Here is an 18,951-nt window from a genome sequence, read left to right as displayed (position 1 = left end):
AATTCACTTATTCCAAAATTTATTAAATTCATTATTTACCTAACTGACTGGATTTGGAAAAGCACACACACCGGTCTCACAGTTAACAGTGTCAGAGCACAAACGAGCAGGAATTGTCTGTCGACTGCAGAGACAGGATTGTATCAAGGCAGATTTAGTGAAGGGTACAAAAAAGTTCTGCAACACTGAAGGCTCCTACGACCACAGTGGCCTGCATCATCTGTAAACGGAAAAAGTTTGGAACCACCAGGACTCTTCCTTGAGCTGGGTCGGGCCCAGCAATCAGGGGAGAAGGGCCTTAGGCAGAGAGGTGACTAAGAACCCGATGGTCACTCACTGTGGAGAGAACCACCATCTCTGCAGCACAATCAGGCCTGTGAGGCAGAGTGGCCAGACTGAAGCCACTGCTCAGTAAAAGGCACTGGAAAGCCGCCTGGAGATTGCAAAAAGGCACCTGAAGGACTCTTAGACCATGAGAAACAAAAATGTCTGGTCTGATGAAACAAAGATTGAACTCAAGGTAGAAAAAGATTCAGTTGTCGTCATCTGGACTCCAAACGTTTCGACTCTCATCCTCATCATGAATGGCCTTTGTCTAGAAAGTCCAGAATGACAGCTGTCTGTATTTTTCATACAGAGCAGTATCAGTCTGGTCAGATGGGTGTGACTGCCAGGTGGACAGGCTCGGGGGCGTGGTTAAAGCTGTCGTGAGTCCAATGGAACAGCTTTTAAAAAAGAAAGCATTTTCTCCATAGAGCGTAATGTAAAAACGGACTGCTCTGGTTGGTTGATTGATTGATTGATTTTGTAGCCATTTTTGCCTGTTTTCAGTGTTTTTCAGTGTACCAAGGTTAAACTGGAGACGCACACCAATGAGCATGGCCATTGACTCAAAGTGGCGGCCATGTTTAGGTACTGGGACTTGGTCTGTATCAAAACGTCTGCTTACAAGGGGGGAAAGGAAAAAGCAGGGACTGAAAAACGTCGCTGAAAAATTTCTGCGGAATCAATTAGCAAAGCATAAAAGACTGTTAATCTGAGGGAAGAGAAATTTGATTTGATAGACGACCAATGAGCTCTTCTGTTTCACATGTGTCAGGAAAATAAACAAATCTAATTGCAAGTGTGTATTCTGGATCACAGCCGAGCCTTTTGCTTACTCTTTATATACTTTTTTCTCGTGTATCGCTCTGGACGGTTAAGCACATCTGGTTTTTGACCTTTGATACCAAGCTATATAATACTTTTATGACCACTCCGTTATAGACACAAATTGTTCCTCAGAATGAAAAATAAAAAATCAATCAAAAAAAAGTCAATAAAAATGTACTTTATTTCATTACGTTAAAGTTCTTTCAAGCGCCACAGGAAACTGCATCGAAACTCCAACTGCATCCAAATAAGTCCAAACAGTGGCTACGGAAATGAAGGATTATGGGAATAAAATTTAAACAATAAACACAAAGCTTTGTGTCTTTTTAGGGGTTAGGAAACCACTTGGACCACTTACACTATTTTTTCTCTAGTCTTTTTCCATGAGAGTGACATCAGAGTGGGCCGGACAACTCGACAAGAAAAAAAAAAACCCTGAACAATCTTGTGCTCCCACACCCTCGCCCCCTCTGCCCCGCTCTCCTCTCTCCTCCTCCTTTGTGAAAAACTCAAGGCATCAGTTGTGAGCGTGCAGTGTGTTGTTGGGAAGTATCCGGCTTTTGAACCATGCCTCATACCAAGGACAGCTGAGAAGTATGAGTGGAAGGACTAAAGTGGACTAAAGTGGGCCGCAATGAAGACGCTACAGAGGTGAAAGCGACAATCGAAGGGAGAGAGTGCTACTACGTCAAATAACAAGGTAGATATGTGGAGTACTTTGTTTTGCTTGGTTGTAGTGCATGTGTGTGTGTGTGTGTGTGTGTGTGTGTGTGTGAACAGCTGGGAAGGCTCTGGTTGAGAGGTTAGGACATTTTGTGTTAACGGGATTTGGGGACACAGAGAAAGATGCTTCTTTATTTTATTATTTTATAGTGTAATAGAAAGATATAGGCAAAAAGATCATCTTAGACAGTTAAAAAATATAAATAAAAGTAGCCATATGGAGGATTAAACCAGGACTAACACGGGTATTAAAAAAAGTTTTAAAAAGAACTCTAAATCAGGACAAAACCAAGTCTAAATCAGGATTAAAACAGGATTAAATCAAGGCTTGGATATGACTAAACTGAGATTAATCAGGGATGAACATATTTTGGGCACATGGAGAGCAAAAAAGAAAAGTTCCAGCGGCAAAAGTTCAGGTGCCACAAAAAGATCACGTACAGATGTTTGAGAATGAAAACTACTCTATTGTATCAAAGAAGAACAACATTGAAACATGTGGCAGACATACCATGAGTAATGTTTCAATTCATTCATCCGCTCCGATAGCTCTTAGCCAAATAAAAGTGTAGTCTAGTCAGAGAAAAGTGCAGAAGTTGACAGGAGCGGGAAAAGTAGGGCCACATCACCGCTACCTTCTTGAAAAAACACTAGGAGCCGACGGATCTGATCAGATGTAGAGATTGTAGAGATGTGGGGGCGAGTTGTGTATATTATCCTTGGCTTTGGGTTTCTTAATACAGCACCGTTTGACAGGAGGGCCCGGTTAACCTGCGGGACTGAAGGTTAGATCAATAATATTAGCCGTAACGAGGTGGTGACATGGCACTCGGCACTGGCCAGTATAGAAATGAGATCATGTATGGATAACGGTGCAAACGCTCGAGCGACGAGTGAATGCGCCGCTTTAAATATATCGTTGAAGTGTGGCTATTTATGTGAAAACTAAATTGTTATTTCTCTGTTCAATGTCAAATATTAGATTCAAGACGATGATAATACAAATGCGTACAAATATAATGAGACAGAGGTAAAGAACATTAGATGAAGGGAACAGCTTACAACGATGACAACAACCATATATTTTCATATCTTTCCTCTCATCTCTTATCTCGTCATTGTTAAAAATCTTTTGGCACTTGCACCTTGCCCTCACACCCTACTGTAACGTGAAAGACAAAATGTTTCAGCGAGGATATAAGGTTTCCGCGGGGGCAAACTTTAATGACAAAAAAACTCAACCATAACCACCTCGTATCTTGAGCAGCACTTTGAACTTTTAACAATATCAATAATAATATATTGCACTTTCATATCACTTCCAGTATCATTATCCCCGAATGTTTTCACTTATGTCACGGTCCTGTGCTGGGATCTCTGGAAAATACCCCGTTCCCAACAAAGCCACATCTGTGAACACTGCAAACCACCGCGACAAGGGAGGCCATGCAAGTCCAACGCACACTCTGAAACACGGAGGTGGGTAGAAGCAATCACAATGAACCTGAAAATAGCAATAGCGTTCTAATTTCATGGCAAAACTCAAATATTATCGTATGAACACTCCCAGTTGAGAACATTGTGCTGCTGAACAAATAGGCCTTGTGTGTCAAATAGTCGTTGCACACAAAGTTGCATCAGTACTTCAAATTTCACACTTTGTTATGTCTATGATAACTGAATGAATGTTTTAATGATTTGGCTATTCTGTCCACCATTCGGACGCATAAACTTGGAGGTAGAAAAAAATAAATACTGGCAAAACCATAAAACACATTTCACTGGCTTTCTTGTTCTTGCTGTAGTAAATCAAAATCTCAATAACTAAATAATTCAGCCAGGGAAAGAAAGTCCAACATAACAAAGATAAAGGCACAGCTGTTTGAGATGTATCCAGAACATTTTGTGCTTAGCGTTAGCTTCAGCGCTCACTTGAAACTATGAAGCCTTGTTATGGGTCATTACAACCAATGCATATGCCCTTAACCTTCACCTTCGACTGTAAATCATAGCAAAAATCTCCTTTGAAGCGTTGCCTCCTTTAAAAACTTTAACAATCCTTGGACAAGTCAATAAAAAGGTGGGATCAGGTAGAGCATGCGAGGCCGTTAGCGCAGAGGACCTGTCACATGCCATACTGTGACTCAGTGGGAGATTGATGGCAAACTGTGCACCAGCTGACCGTGGTTTAAGGGCAGTGGGCAGGCGGCCAATCGTATCCGATAGTTTAAACCAAGGTCGTGTGTAAACTCATCCACAGACACACGACAATGTGATCTTATCTCAAGACGCAGACATTTGATTGATGCCATTACCAGAGGTACTAGTAAAGGTTTGTGTCAAATGTATGTAGCCCAAAAGCATTGCAGTCAATACCAGCAGCTGTTTGAACCTCGTGACTGTCAAAAGTATCAAAAATCAGACATTGATACTAAAACTAAGTATTAATGCTAAATTTGAGTTAATTTATTGAGAAAAATCTTAAAGTATGTACTTTTTTAAGAGCATTTTTAAAATGATCATTGTGGTATTGAAATCTGTTTCAAGAATAGAATCTATTCCTTGGGTTAGTGAAAATCGAGTTTGAAATGTTAGTATTAGACAACACGAGTGACTTGGACTAAAGTCAGACCCGAGTCACTACTTTGATGACTTGGGGTTCAACTGGGACTCAACTTGGACTTGAATGCCAGTGATATACGACCCGACTTTGAGCCCTGTGATCAATTACAATAAGTAAAAATCAGGATGCTTTAAAGTTATACTTACGTAAGAGTATAACATCAAAAGTACTACATATACAGTTTCTTCATGCATCCTGATTATAGGTGATATTTTGAGGACTTTTGAATTGTTGGATTTTCATCACTCTGAAACCCATGGATATCTGTGGGTGTCTTAGTGACACAGATGGACAAATACTGACGCAGAGCTGACCACAAGCAGTTAAACACAACCACAAAAACAACATCAGATTGGCCACATTCTTCAAATAAAAGGATGCAAAGGGCTTATCCTGTGAAAAGTACAGATTGTTGGTCACAACATGGTGATGCCTCTTGAGAATACCCCTAATGAAGGTATGGAAACAGTTGAACTGAGGTCATTTGAGGTCCAATTGGGTCATTGGAAAGGTCAAGAGAGGCACACATAAGTGGGCCAGAAGGAGGTGAGGACTGCTGTGCTTTGCAATGCTGATTTAATTAACACTAAGCATGTGAAAGGGAACAAGGTGTGGCTTAGTGGAATACTAGTGCATGTACAGTTAGTATTGGACATTAGAGACTGTCCAGCAACACATGTGCAAGCCATAGTTTAATTCTGTCTGGCTCTCCACTCTGTCCCGACACTACTTCAAAGCAGCTGCTCGTGTTGGCTCAAAGTAGAGTGTCGTGTTACAGGTTAATTTGGTCTGTGAAGAATTAAACTAAACCTGCCAAGTGAGCAAAACAAGAAAAAAAACTTTACTTTTATTGAAGTATCAGCAATTTCTACCAAATCTCAAGTAATTAGAAACAATGCAGCGGGCGATCTTCTGACAAAAACATTCAAAACCAGAGCACAAGAGCCATTTCTAAATCTAACACTCAAAATGGCCCGGCTTTGTTTTGCAGACGATCAAGTGTTATTTTTTCAAGAATTGTTTATTTCGCTTGAACTACATGCATTTCAATTCAGTTTAAATTGCGGAGTTCATATCAAACTTTGAGTTATCATTCTGTGAGTGGCTGGTTTTCTGTGCGTTTGTCTTTAAATTGAGGGCGGTACAAAGATTCCCTGCTGGTCCTGGTTGTTGGGTGGTGTTGGGTGGTGTTGGGTGGTGTTGGGTGGTGTTGGTCCATATCTTTAAAGGTTTTGACAGATGCAAAGACCGCCTCCTTTTGGTGGATTCTGAGCGCACAAGACCCCACAGTTTGTGCACTGCTGTTTGTACGTGTTTGAAAGGCCTCTCCCTCTACAAAGGCCGATTGATTGCAACATTTCAGGATGGGGGAGAAACACAGGAAAGGTGGGGCCAAGCTGCACCCTAATCCCACACACTCACAGCGTACCTCACATGTTGACCTTTGGCCCCAACATCAGCCCACATGTTTGGAGTTTCACTGCGGCACGGGGGGAACAGATGGGGGGGCACAGTGCCGTGGGGCTTTGGGGGCTCCCAGTCTAATAATAATAATATGCATCAGGGGAGAGACAAGTGGGTGGCAAAGGCAAAAGTCTTGAGCATTGACTGACATGTAAATAAATGTGCTCATGGCCGCTTTATTACTTTTAGTTCACCAGGGATCTTATCCAGCTTTAACTTTGACTTTCAAGGAGATAAATATGGTATATTCACTTTTTCTACAGGTTGCTTTCAAGTTAAATGTCCTCAAACTACACTTTGTTGGTCATATGTCATGGTTTGTTTGATTTGTGAATGTAGAAATCCAATCACTAATGTTTTTTTTTATTGGTTCCGACATTGTATTGTTAATTATAGCAATAAGCTAGCTCCTACAACGAGTTATAATATAAAAATACAGAATGAAGCAATATATAAAAAGCTAAGTTTTAATAAATATGTATTAAATATGTTATAAATCCATTTTGCTTATGTCCTTTTTCCATGTGCCTTACAGTTCCTTTTTATTATGTCAACAGCCAGAGTTCTTAGTAACGTAAATCTTATGTTACCAGGAACACTGCTTAGTAACACAAGATAACAACACAATTGTAATTGCTTCGTCTCATCCCAAAACTCATCCCATTTTGTCCTCTTGTTTCCAGCAGTTCTTTTTAGAACAGTGATGGATGCGATGTGCTTTTGTGGACATATTGGACAGGCAATGAGAAAGTGTGAAGCTCCAGATGGAAGTGCTTGCAAAAAAGAGTGGAAGAAAGGGATTTTGAAACTGAGAAATACATTGGCTATGAAAAAAATAAATAAATAAATACACGGTACTGTTTTTTTGTCCAAGTATTTCTTCCTGGCGTGTTGAAGAGTAATCAATCAGCCTGCAAACTGACATCAGAATTGGTAAATCACCGTAAGAGACGAGCCATGACCAAAGATCTTCAAAACACAAAAAAAATCTAGCAATAACAATCTCAATTGAGAGTGTCCTGTGCCTGGCTTGAGCCCGTCGGGTTTCCAAAAGTCTAGCGAAGAAATGCTCTGTTCTGCTCCAACACCCACCTCAGAACCAGAACTAAACCTGGTCCAGAACTAAACCTGGTCTCTAAACCAGAACTAAACCCGAGGTCTAATCAAGGACTAAACTAGCTTAAATCAGACCAAGCAAAGGTTTAGGGCAGATTGATAACCATTTGCCTGCCAGACCATCAATTATCACTGTCACTCATGTGCTCGAGTTCTTACAACCGCACTGAAACCACAAATTAGCATGGATTCACATTAAATGTTTGCATTGAAATGAAAATAGTTGATATAAGTTTTAGCTCAAGTTTGACAGATTCACCATTTTCTTCTGTGGATCAAACCTAAACTTTCAGGTGCTCTTTAGTGTGAAACCTGAAGCCAAAACTTACCACTGCATTTCTTAACTTGCGCCCAACTAATGAAGGAAAACAACCAATTTCCTGACAAGCTTTAGCATTAGCTTTGTTGGCTTAATGAGTTGTTTGGTAATTTCCTTACATTTCCTTCCAACTTTCAGAACACATTTTATGCAGTGTTCTTGGCATTAGCCTCAACCCTGGGCTATTTCAACCAAAGGAAGTAACAAGAAACTGACAAAAATAGTGCAAAATAAACATCCGACTGTAGACATATTCTGGAGTTGGTTAGTTACACAAACTGATTGCATATGGTGGAACCTCCCGTCCATGAGGCTACCAGTCCCATTAGATGTCTAGACAAAACATCACAGAACTTGCAGATAATAAGCATTCTAAGTGAAGACTACCAGCGGTCTGCGGCATAAACATATCAGATTACTAATATAGATGATCAAGAAATAGAAAGAAGAGGGACGGTGGTATTTTGAGCTCAATTCAATTACTAAACAAATGGTCCAACTCTTGTTTAATATCAGAAACGGACAATACTTATATGAAAGTATACTTATATGCAAGTATATGAAATAGCGACTTCAGTAGTAGTATTTGAAGGTGAAGTGTAAGAGAAGAAGTGAAATAACCTACTGCTCTTTCAGTCATGACAGAATACATCAGAGGACTAAAGATACACAGAGAGCGGCGAGTTGGGACAATTAAAAGACCACAGGCACATGACTCTTGGCCCTTTACTATAATTAATCTAGCGTGGACCCTGCCGTGCACTTCGGAGACGAATTGAGTTAAAACTATTGCCAAAACACACAGTAGACGGGAGGCCTTTAGGTCATAGCAAACGCACCGCAGGTTAACAGCTGCACTAAGCCAAATGAAACAGTAAGCCTTATTATGAAAAATGACATCTATCACACATCACACTGGCTGTATTTATGAACGTTTAGAGCGATTCAAGGTGACAAGTGGATGTATAGACAGACGTATTAAATGAAGGAGAGGTTTGCCATATGTTGTGGGAATGCATTCAATAAAGTGACTAAACCCTAAAAATATGTTAAAGATGCGGAGACAGGAAGGTGACCCAGTTTTGATCTGAAACTCCCTGTAGTTTCAATCTCTGTGAATTGTTAGCCCAAAAAGGTTGAAGATTGTTTTTATTTAATCACGTTTCGTTATTGATTTGCTATTGCTATTAACTATTAGGATCGGTATCAAACTGGAAATGTGTAATCAAATGTATTTTGCCATATATTCTACCGTATTTTGTTGGCTGAAAACAAATCTTGTTCTAAGAAACACACTGTAAACCTTGACAACACTCTGTGACCTTTTGGTGTTGGTAGGAATGCCTTTGATTTGTTGGACGTCCCATGAAAATCAAGCAGCACTACAAGTTCCAGAGCACAATACAAAATATGGCTCCGGCGGAACGAGAAATTGAGCCAGAGAACAAGATGACGACTAGAAATTGTAAAATAAATGAGGTGACGCTTGATGGATAAGCTGTAAAGTCACTTTCTATATCCATACCCCTGAAGAGACACTGGTGGTTTGTAGATCAAGACTGTGTGATAATGCTGACTAGGTCTAAAGAAGGGAAAAAGAAAGCAGACATTTGGAAGTAAAGACACATTGATGTTACTGCTAAAACTATTAAATATGGGAGTTCAACAAGGATACAGTACCTGGCAAGACTGCCATACACTATTGGCCAGAAAACCTCAAAGCCATGAAAATGAATTATGTTTCTAGATAGACATTCCATCAAACAGATGGACACACAAGCACTTAAGCGTCTGGAAAAAAACTGTAAATATTCCTTGTACGCTTTTTACATTGTGTAGCTATGCAATGTATCAACACTATTTTCATGAAAGGAAAATATACTTTTACTCAAGTGATTTTGCCGTGTGTCTTATTGAGTAGAAGAGTACAGCAAATGTAGAAGTATTCGTTTTCTTGATGATTCTAAAAATGACAAAATGGCAATATTAAAGCAAGATGAATTTTCCTTTAGTGCTGCTAAGAATTCTGCCACAACTGCACACATTTGTCAGATTATGTAACCTACTTGTGCATATTCTTATAGCCGTTCCAAGTGACAGAGTACCAGCATTCCTCATGAACCACAATGACGTCTTGTGGCAGAAGCATTGGAAACTTACTATAAAGAAGAATAGACGAGGAGAGAAGTAGATCAGCGCAGTCAGACAACTCTTGCTAAATCTAAAGTTGGAGCGCTAACTAGAGCAGTATACATGTCTGTGGAGACCCCGGTGACCAGTATACATGTCTGTGGAGACCCCGGTGACCAGTATACATGTCTGTGGAGACCCCGGTGACCAGTATGTGGAGACCCCGGTGACCAGTATACATGTCTGTGGAGACCCCGGTGACCAGTATACATGTCTGTGGAGACCCCGGTGACCAGTATACATGTCTGTGGAGACCCCGGTGACCAGTATACATGTCTGTGGAGACCCCGGTGACCAGTATACATGTCTGTGGAGACCCCGGTGACCAGTATACATGTCTGTGGAGACCCCGGTGACGCACAATCATGAGAGTTAAAGCTATATGTAGTCATAAATTGGTGGATTTCCATGGCTTTATTGGACTCTCCTTTTGCAATAGTTTATGCATATTCTAATTGTTCGAATGACTACTTTATATTGCACTTTCAGATGTTTTCAAACTGGTTTCTGTAACTGGTACGCAGGCTCCTCTCGCTGCCTTTGTCTTATTACACATTATACTTTCAATTTCTTCCCTCTTTTGGGTTAGAGCTTACTTAGTACTAGAACTACATTGACAATGGTATAGTTCCATTTAAGATAAGGTCCATCCCTGTGGTTTAGACTTGAATCCTTTTATTGTCCTTTTATTGTTAAAATCTGGTGGTAATCTGAAAGCCAAATATTTACTTGGCAGTTTTTGGTGTGAAAAGTTTGAGAACCACTGCTCTGTATGACAAATATTGAAGTGTCTATTGAATACACACGGGTATATTGAGTCTTAGTGCATGTATGCGCAGATAAATAATACATTTTAGCAGTTGTTATGTTGCGTGTTTCTAATAAGTCTAAAATGAAACACAGATTGGGCCTGGTGGACTTCTCCGTAAGTTCCAGTTGGATGGATGAAGCAGGAGTCACAGGGGGAGCTCATTTGTGCTGCCTCGGAGATGTGGGGAATATGAGGTCAATTTGTTCTGAGCGGAGACCTGCAAACAGGCAACAGGGTTTCAAGGGAGGATTATCAACACACTTGTGCTCATGGTACACTCACAGGTCAAGTGCTTAGTGACCTGACACTGAATATGTAAATACTTAGGAATCTTAGTTTGTTTTAGAGCTGCTAAGAGTTGGGCTGTTGTTTGAATGTTTAAGTAAACGGGGCCATTTATCAATGCCTTGTTCCAAATGAAGAAGAATAAAACGAGGCAATGGATCACGTAAATGTACACTAATATTTATGGGAGTTTTCAACAATGAATCAACTCTCAATGTAGTAAGAGGGTTATTTAACAGAACAGCAGAAAATGTTTTTCAAAAGTAGGTTGGTCCAGAACAAAAAGCAGACCTTCTGCCTTTTATTAGTAGTCATCTTTCAGTCCATAAACAGCCCCATGTGAAATAATGAGCTGACTAATGTGCTACTGGAGTCCGAGAGAACCATTTTCTAAACAGTTGCTGATGGTTTGTGTATTTGTGATTTGTAACGTCAAATACTATTTGATTAAGTCATGTGGTACTAATTGGCTGCACTCAGGCGAGCCTAATAAACATTGAATGCATATACATCAACATTGCTGGCAAATGAACTTTCTGTGTGTTTTCAGAGAGGCCTGGTACTGGAGAAGCCCGGTAGTGTTCATCCTGAGCAGCAGCAGCGATGCAGGGGCTGATGTGGGCTCTGTGTTCCCTGCTCTGCCTCTCCGTCTGGGATCAAAGTTACTGCCGGACCTCCAGGGAAGCCCACAGAAGCAGGGAGCCATCCCTGCAGCGGAGGAAACGAGCTCCCATTGCTCCTGATGCTAAAAAATGTTCCTATACATTCCTGGTGCCTGAGCAAAGGATCACAGGTCCACAAAGTTATTCTTCGCTTTAGTTTGAGCCATATATCTGCCTGTGTTTGACTTCGCTCTCATTTCCTTGTACAACCTCCCTAATATTTCATGTCTGTCAACAGGCCCGATCTGTGCCAGCACCACAGGCCCGGAGCCAGACAAGGACCGGGTGACCCGTATGGACATTGCAGATGTGCGGGAAGTGCTCAGCAAACAGCGGCGTGAGATAGAGACGCTGCAGCTGGTGGTGGATGTGGATGGGAACTTGGTGAATGAGATGAAGCTGCTTAGGAAGGAGAGCAGGAACATGAACTCCAGGGTGACCCAGCTCTACATGCAGCTGCTGCATGAGATCATCCGCAAACGGGACAACTCTCTGGAGCTGGCCCAGCTGGAGAACCGCGTCCTGAATGTGACCTCAGAGATGATGCGGCTCGCCTCCCGATACAAGGAGCTGGAGACCCGCTATTCCAACATGGCCGCGGTGGTTAACAACCAATCTGTGCTCATCACTGCGCTGGAGGAGCAGTGCATGAGGACTATAGGGCGCAGTGAGCTGCCCGTTGCCCCACCTCTGGTCCAGGTGGTGCCCCAGAACTTACCTGTCAATCACCGCTTCAACAATGAGATACAGAGAGTCAACAGCAACAACAGGGCTTTCCCCCGAGGGTCCCGAATGAACTCTCCCACTGCAAGTCCTTTAGGAGACAATCCAGCTCCAGATGGCACTCTCACACCTGAAGGTACGTCCCAACAAACTCAACAAAAGCCCTCGTCTGGACAAACTCACTCACACAGCCATTAAGAATATGAAAACAATAACATGTCTTGTCTCAGACTGAGTTGAAGAAGCAGTGATATCATACATTCCTGTGAGTTCCACTTCGAGCTTAAAAAACAACATATGTACCAAATTGTATAAAATGTGGAAAAAAATCTCATTGAACACCATTTCAATCACTACATGGGAACAAGAGATCTTACCGTGATATGTATGAACGATCCGGACAGTATGAATCCCAGACTATGATAACATATTATTGTAAGGCCTTCACATCTGAGGAATATCATGCTCAATGTGAAACCAATTTTAAAGGCAGTGGCTGGCTCCTGAATACGTTTGGGGGTAGCTCTATTTTGACTGGCAGTTATTATGGCAGAATAAGCTGACAGTAGATGCAACATTTATTTACAATCTTTTAAGAAAAGGGACTAGGCATGAAATTAAACTTTCAGTCAAACAAAAATATCCTGTGTGAATTCAAAGTCTTGTCAATGTGCACAACATTGTCTCACAAATGGGCCTGAGGCAGCTGTTAGCATTACAGTAGTCTCTCAATTTTTAATGGCAAACACACTTTCATTTTTCAACTTCTCTCCAAAAAACAACCAAAAGGTCAAACCACCTTTTTACCTTTCTAGCCAACATAAAACCTCGTTCTTGTTGTAACTATTACACCACTTGTAAAAGACATGGCTCATTATCTACAGTTGAAATATCCCCTTCTCCCTTTAGCATAAGTTACAAATTGGGTAATGGGTCAGAGCTCACCACAGGCTACTTTAGGTCGACATTGTTCAAGTTCACAAACTATAAATAAACAAGTCCAACCACAATATGTAACAAAGTAGCCTTTAAAAGTCATTATTTCTCCAGGAGTCAAACTTTTACGTCAAGTCATCTTACATATGTGACAGGAAAGAGACAAACTGATCCCATCAGTTGACAGTACAGATGGAATATTCATGAAATATAAGCCGTTTTTGATGTCTGCTTAGGAGCCATACACTGAGTCCCCATGTGCTTCTAGACCAGACAAGACAGAAATCTTCTGCCATGCATTTGGTCTCCTATGCACAAAGCCAATATAACCACTTAAATTAATGGTCACACAAGGGAAACAGGAAATGTAGAGATTTGGGTTTACCTTGCTGCTAATGAAGCTATGAAACGCAATGCCACAGCTGCACAATTTTAGCGGAAGAGGCTAAACAGAATTAGGTTCAACATCACAACACTATAATGGACTATATTTTTACAGATAGTTCAAAGAATGGGGAAATCATCATTCGATTTTGAAGAAAATCATTTCTACACAATGTTTAAACTAAAGTCTAAGACTAAATCAAGTCCAACTATAGGATGGAAGTAGAAAGATTAAATACTCCTATCTTAGTTGTGTAACATTAAAAATTGCACTACATTATTATTTTTTGGTTTAATTTCCACAAACGCAGCATGTTTTCTGACGGGGAGATTTGGACAAGGCATCCAAAAGGAAACATTTTCAGAAGAATGTAACCAACATGATACATCCATTCAAACATGGAGTTCAGGCCAAATGTCAGTCTCCCTTTGTGCTGTCTGCAGTTTCAGATGAAATGATGATGACTTTTGCATATGCAGTTAAAAAGTGCACATCTTGAAGAAAAGAGGAAAAGCATGCAACGCTAGGAGAAATCAAAGTGTTTATAACTTAAGCTGCTTTGAGAAAAGATGATAAAGTTATTAACGAGATCCTTGCAAATTTAATGTTATTGCAAAATCAGCTTCAATTTTGCGAGCATTACAATTGTGTAGTGGTTGATATCTACTCGTAATTTTAAGTTTAGATTCTTGACTTTGACTCGAGTGCAAGTTCGTTTGAACCTTGTTCTTTGTCAGTTTACACGCCTAAACTGGTTGAGTCAAGTGATGGAGTTTTTATGATTTGACTTTCTGTTAATTGTTGGTGAAAATATTTTTTGTGAAGCACTGGGAGACAATTTGCTATTAGGATATTGGCCTTTATGAAAATATATTTAATTTAAAAGGATGGTGTCATATTTATTATTTAATGTTTCACTATATTCAACACGATTATTGTTACTGTACGGATCGTCTAACTCATAAACCTGCTTTCCACGTGACTAGGTCCGTTCAAAGACTGCTTCCAGGTGCGTCAGGCCGGGTACAGCACCAGTGGAATGTACCTGCTGAAGACTGAGGGCAGCGAGCGGCTCATTCAGGCCTGGTGTGAACATAGCCTGGACAACGGGGGCTGGACAGTGCTGCAGCGCAGGAAAGATGGCTCTGTAAACTTCTTCAGAAACTGGGAGAACTACAAGGCATGTAAACATCATCGAATACTGTGTCTGATATTCCTTTGCACTACATCACATGAACATACGGAATACAATTATGAGTTTAACTAATCATGGAATCAGAAAAAAATTGCACCAATAACGAGTTTGAACGAGGAAATCCTAAATAAGTTTAAAAATGTGTCAAAATCGAAGTTAAAGTTTTGTGTGACAATGACAATTTATAAAGACAACTAAACAATGTGTAAACAAAACAAAACCAGGTCTACACCAGGATGACAAAATAAGTGAATAAAATAGTAAATAATCCCCATTTAGACGCTTTTCCACATTCAAAGCGCTTTACATGAAGGAACCACTCAAACATTAACACACATTCACACAGTAGCATTCACCAGAGGAAGCTGGAATCGCACCGCCAAACCTGTGGGTCAGTGGATTTGACCGCTCAATCAAAACTAGCACAAAACGGGTCTGGGGTTGGCCCAAAACTAAAGTGATTCTTAAACAGGAATAAAACTGGATCCATAAAAACCAACAAAAAGGCCTAAAACCACCAGTGGCACAGGTATCAAGTAACACCAGATCTTTATAGAAATATCAGATGTTGGACTTAAACACTGGTAAGACATAATCACAGCTTTTGGTATCACATCTTCACAGTTCATTTAGGCTCAGAGAGTGCCAATGTAAACAGCTTGAGACTGCAGATGGCCTCACACTCAAGTCGCAGCCAAGAACTTATAAAAAAAATGCACGCAGAAAGGCTTTAGTTGGCTTTCTTTCCTACCAAAGAGGAAATTATACTCCATTTGCCCTTGGTCCCTGGTTAGACTTGGAAGTAATAAAACTGAAACAAAGACCCAAACGATGAAATTACAAAACGGCTAACGCTAATATTTGGTCGAGTGTGGCTTGAATCTCAATAGCTGTGGGACTGTCGGTCACAGCCAAAACTAAATTTGAAAATCAGTCCACACACTCAATGGATCAATGTTTCACTGCTTCTGGCACGAGTTGTATAAAGTGTATTTCATCTCCTGTGATGTTGCCAATTCACCAGGGAGACACAAACAATATAGATTGCGAGTTAGCAACACAGTATTACTGTATACAATATTTATACTGTTTACAGCATTACAGCTAGCTGATATGCAGTCTGTTGGTTCACCACAGGGAAGACCTCCAAGTTATTCACTTAATTTGACAGTGGTTAACCTGATCAATCCATAATTGCTAAAGGAAACACATTAAGCTGCCACATCTCCAGTCGGTTCTCCAGGAAAATCATATTCACGTCACTCTATCCTACTTCTTGGATCTTTTGGCTAACATCTTGTTTGGTTAGCGCCAGTGTACAAAGTGCTAAACCCGGGTGTCAATTGACTGAAAGAAAATGTTACTAAACGTCTGCTTCATTGACTTGTTCCCTCGCCAACAGAAAGGATTTGGCAACATTGACGGGGAGCACTGGCTGGGGCTGGAGAATATCTACAACTTGGCCAAACAAGGCGACTATAGGCTGATGATTGAGTTGGAGGACTGGACGGGGAAGAAGGTCTACGCAGAGTACAGCAGTTTCCGTTTGGAGTCGGAGACCGAGGGCTACCGGCTCCGACTGGGGACGTACCAGGGCAACGCGGGAGACTCCTTCACCAGCAACAACGGAAAACAGTTCACCACACTGGACCGGGACAAAGACGCATTTACAGGTGAGACCAATGAACTACCGGTATATGTATAGTACTTTATAGATCCTAAGAGATACATATGCAGTCATTTTATGTTGGATATAATGTAAATGTGATACTAAACATAAAGTTTTGTCTATTCTATTTAGGTAACTGTGCTCACTTCCATAAGGGCGGCTGGTGGTACAATGCCTGTGGTCAAACCAACCTGAACGGGGTATGGTACAGCGGAGGGGTCTACCGCAGCAAGTTTCAGGACGGGGTCTTCTGGGCCGAATATGGGGGAGGATTCTACTCTCTCAAATCTGTTCGCCTCATGTTAAGACCAATCGACTAAAACTGACCGGCGATAATCTGAAAGCAAGCAACGCGTGGACATTTGTACCGATTATAAACACATAAATGGTGTAAACTAAAAGATTCCCAGAGACAGGAGCAGCCTATAAATACCAAAGCAACTATGACTCAAACCAGAATAGTGACTGACAGCTGTATCTTTGCGAAATAGATACTGCTTTCCAGATTCAAAACAACAGCGGCGAATCTGTTGGACTTAGGCGGTTTGCAATAAAAGGGAAAATCAGTGTTTGAAAAAGACATTCTTCTGAGCAGCTAATTATAACTTCTTGTGGACATTGTAAATGGTTGGCAAAAGCTGAGTACATGTTAATTTGTTTGTCCACGAACCTGCCCCCATTTCCTGCATTGAATACTGCTGTTTGACAATATAATAATACCATATATCTCAATTTGCATTTACACTTGGGTTCCCTGATAACCTTGGAAGAGTTCTGCACTCATTAACTACAATGAAGCAATTAAGTATTTTCATGAAATGGTTTGGCAGGGGTGGCTTTAGTATGTAAATATGTGGCTCTATTTTTCAAGGTTAATTTAAGAGGTGTTCATCTTGCTCAGGCCAAATGTCACTCTGCCATTTTCTGTTATTTATCAATGTATTTATGGGTAACGTAGTTCTGGGTCTTCTTCATATCCACCCCTGTTATGTATCATGTATCATTTTAATCCATTAAATGCAGTAAAACACTCTTAACACAAATACAAAAGCAACGGAAGATGGGATATGCATCAACAGTTCTGATAAAGAAAATTAAATTCCTTGTTCAATATTGACGAGTTTCTTTTTTTTTGGTGATTATACTGTGCAGTCGAGCAAACTTTGTATTTTTCAAGCATGTCTATAAAGTTAAATTGAAAAGTGAAGCAGATGAGTTAGCGCAAATAAATGAGTTTGCAAAGAGAAAGCATAAAGGAAATAAGTTAAAATAACCTGAGGATAAATCAGGAAAATCAAGAGGAAAGGTTTCTGGACACTCATCCAAACTCTCATCCAAGAGTCATTCTCAATCTGTGGCTCTAGTCTGAGAGCTCAGATATTTATCCTATATCTATCCTACTCCGAGTAGACCCTTCCCACCGGGTGGACCCTCATGATAACAGCCTGTCTGTTTACAGAATCTTCTTTGTGTCCTAACAGCCCAGTAATGGCCAATCACAATCCTATTGTAGCTCCCTCATCACTGATGAGTGCCTGATCAGCATCTGAATGACCAGGGCTTCTCCCGCCCCACGGCTTCAGAACACTATTGTATACGACCGGTAAGTTGAACCTTAAACCTCCATTTCCTGTTTAAAGAGGGATTCTCTTTTTAACAAAGAGGAAAGGTCATAAAAATAGAAGGGCAAAGTTCAGCGGACATAAAGTGTTTTCTCTTCTGGGAAACATGAAAAAATCTCAAATTTATTGTTACCTTTTGGGGCTTACTTCCTCCACAGTCTAGAAAAATAGTATTTTTTCAATTTATTATGTCAGCTCAGTTAGTCTGAATCAACCATAAACTATATATATATATATTATATAACTATAAGACTGACAAGGCTGGTCTGATGCTAAATGTCAGTGCTTTCCATTACACCACCACTGTCCCGATGCCAACACAAAACTGAAGTAGAGACAGTTTTGGACTTTAGTGAAGAAATGGCCACAATATTCTGTAATGAACAACATAAAACAACACAAGTTTTAGCATGAACAGGCCAAATCTGGAAGAACATTTGATGTATGGGTGGATTTTTCTCACTTTCATTTTGACTATTTGACCCCAGTTTAATAAAAAAAGAGGAACGGCAGAGAAACTCCCCAAAGTATAATTATCATCATAAATTCAGGTAAACATTTTTACCTTATGTCAAGGAATGTTCTGGAAAGGCCATCAAAAGGACTAACCCATACAAATAAAATAAAAACCTGTTTGAATATTATTTATTGACTTTTCTCTAAAAATGTTCTACAATACGTCTATAAGCCCTGAATTGCAGTACTTGTACTTGTATGACCATGTACTTGTACCCGTATGACCATGTACTTGTAGCCGTATGACCATGTACTTGTAGCCGTATGACCACGTCGATAAGAATGATAAGAACTGCCCTGAAAGTGCATTTTGTCTCTTTTCAGTGGCCTCTTTGTCCCGACATGATTGGTCTAAAAACAGACACAAGTTCATCAGAGCATAAAACAGGCCGGTAGTGTGAGGGAGGCAGATAGGAGGGAGCTGTGTGTGCCGGCTCTGGGCTAATGGCGGGTCAGGGTTCACACAATGTCTCCACATACACACCGATTTGAACAAATGCATCACTGTGGAAAAACTCAAGTGCAGCGACTGTGCAGCAAACACAGGGCACTTTCTGCTC

General features: G+C 40.6%; 2 protein-coding genes across 6 annotated transcripts in view; one reads left to right on the top strand and one right to left on the bottom strand.

Annotated features, from left to right (window-relative positions):
* Positions 1 to 18,951, bottom strand: part of ralgps2 (Ral GEF with PH domain and SH3 binding motif 2) — a 74,201-nt gene that overhangs the window by 16,062 nt on the left and 39,188 nt on the right. The window lies entirely within an intron of this gene.
* angptl1a (angiopoietin-like 1a) lies at positions 1,656 to 17,366 on the top strand. Of its 2 annotated transcripts, none has more exons than XM_072438603.1 (6): positions 1,656 to 1,852; positions 11,238 to 11,476; positions 11,584 to 12,204; positions 14,376 to 14,569; positions 15,987 to 16,257; positions 16,386 to 17,366. In XM_072438603.1, exons 2-6 carry the CDS (start codon positions 11,287 to 11,289, stop codon positions 16,571 to 16,573), a joined length of 1,464 nt encoding a protein of 487 aa, XP_072294704.1. In that variant the 5' UTR covers positions 1,656 to 1,852; positions 11,238 to 11,286; the 3' UTR covers positions 16,574 to 17,366. The 2 variants fall into 2 exon arrangements, with proteins under 2 accessions (XP_072294704.1, XP_072294703.1); XM_072438602.1 differs by having other exon boundaries at positions 11,234 to 11,476.

Source organism: Eucyclogobius newberryi, unplaced genomic scaffold (assembly GCF_026437365.1).
Source record: "Eucyclogobius newberryi isolate DKJ021-1_F unplaced genomic scaffold, fEucNew1.0.hap1 SCAF_9, whole genome shotgun sequence".
Lineage (NCBI taxonomy): Eukaryota > Metazoa > Chordata > Actinopteri > Gobiiformes > Gobiidae > Eucyclogobius > Eucyclogobius newberryi.
The sequence above is the reverse complement of the archived record's forward strand: the minus strand, read 5'-3'. Positions and strand labels throughout refer to the sequence as shown.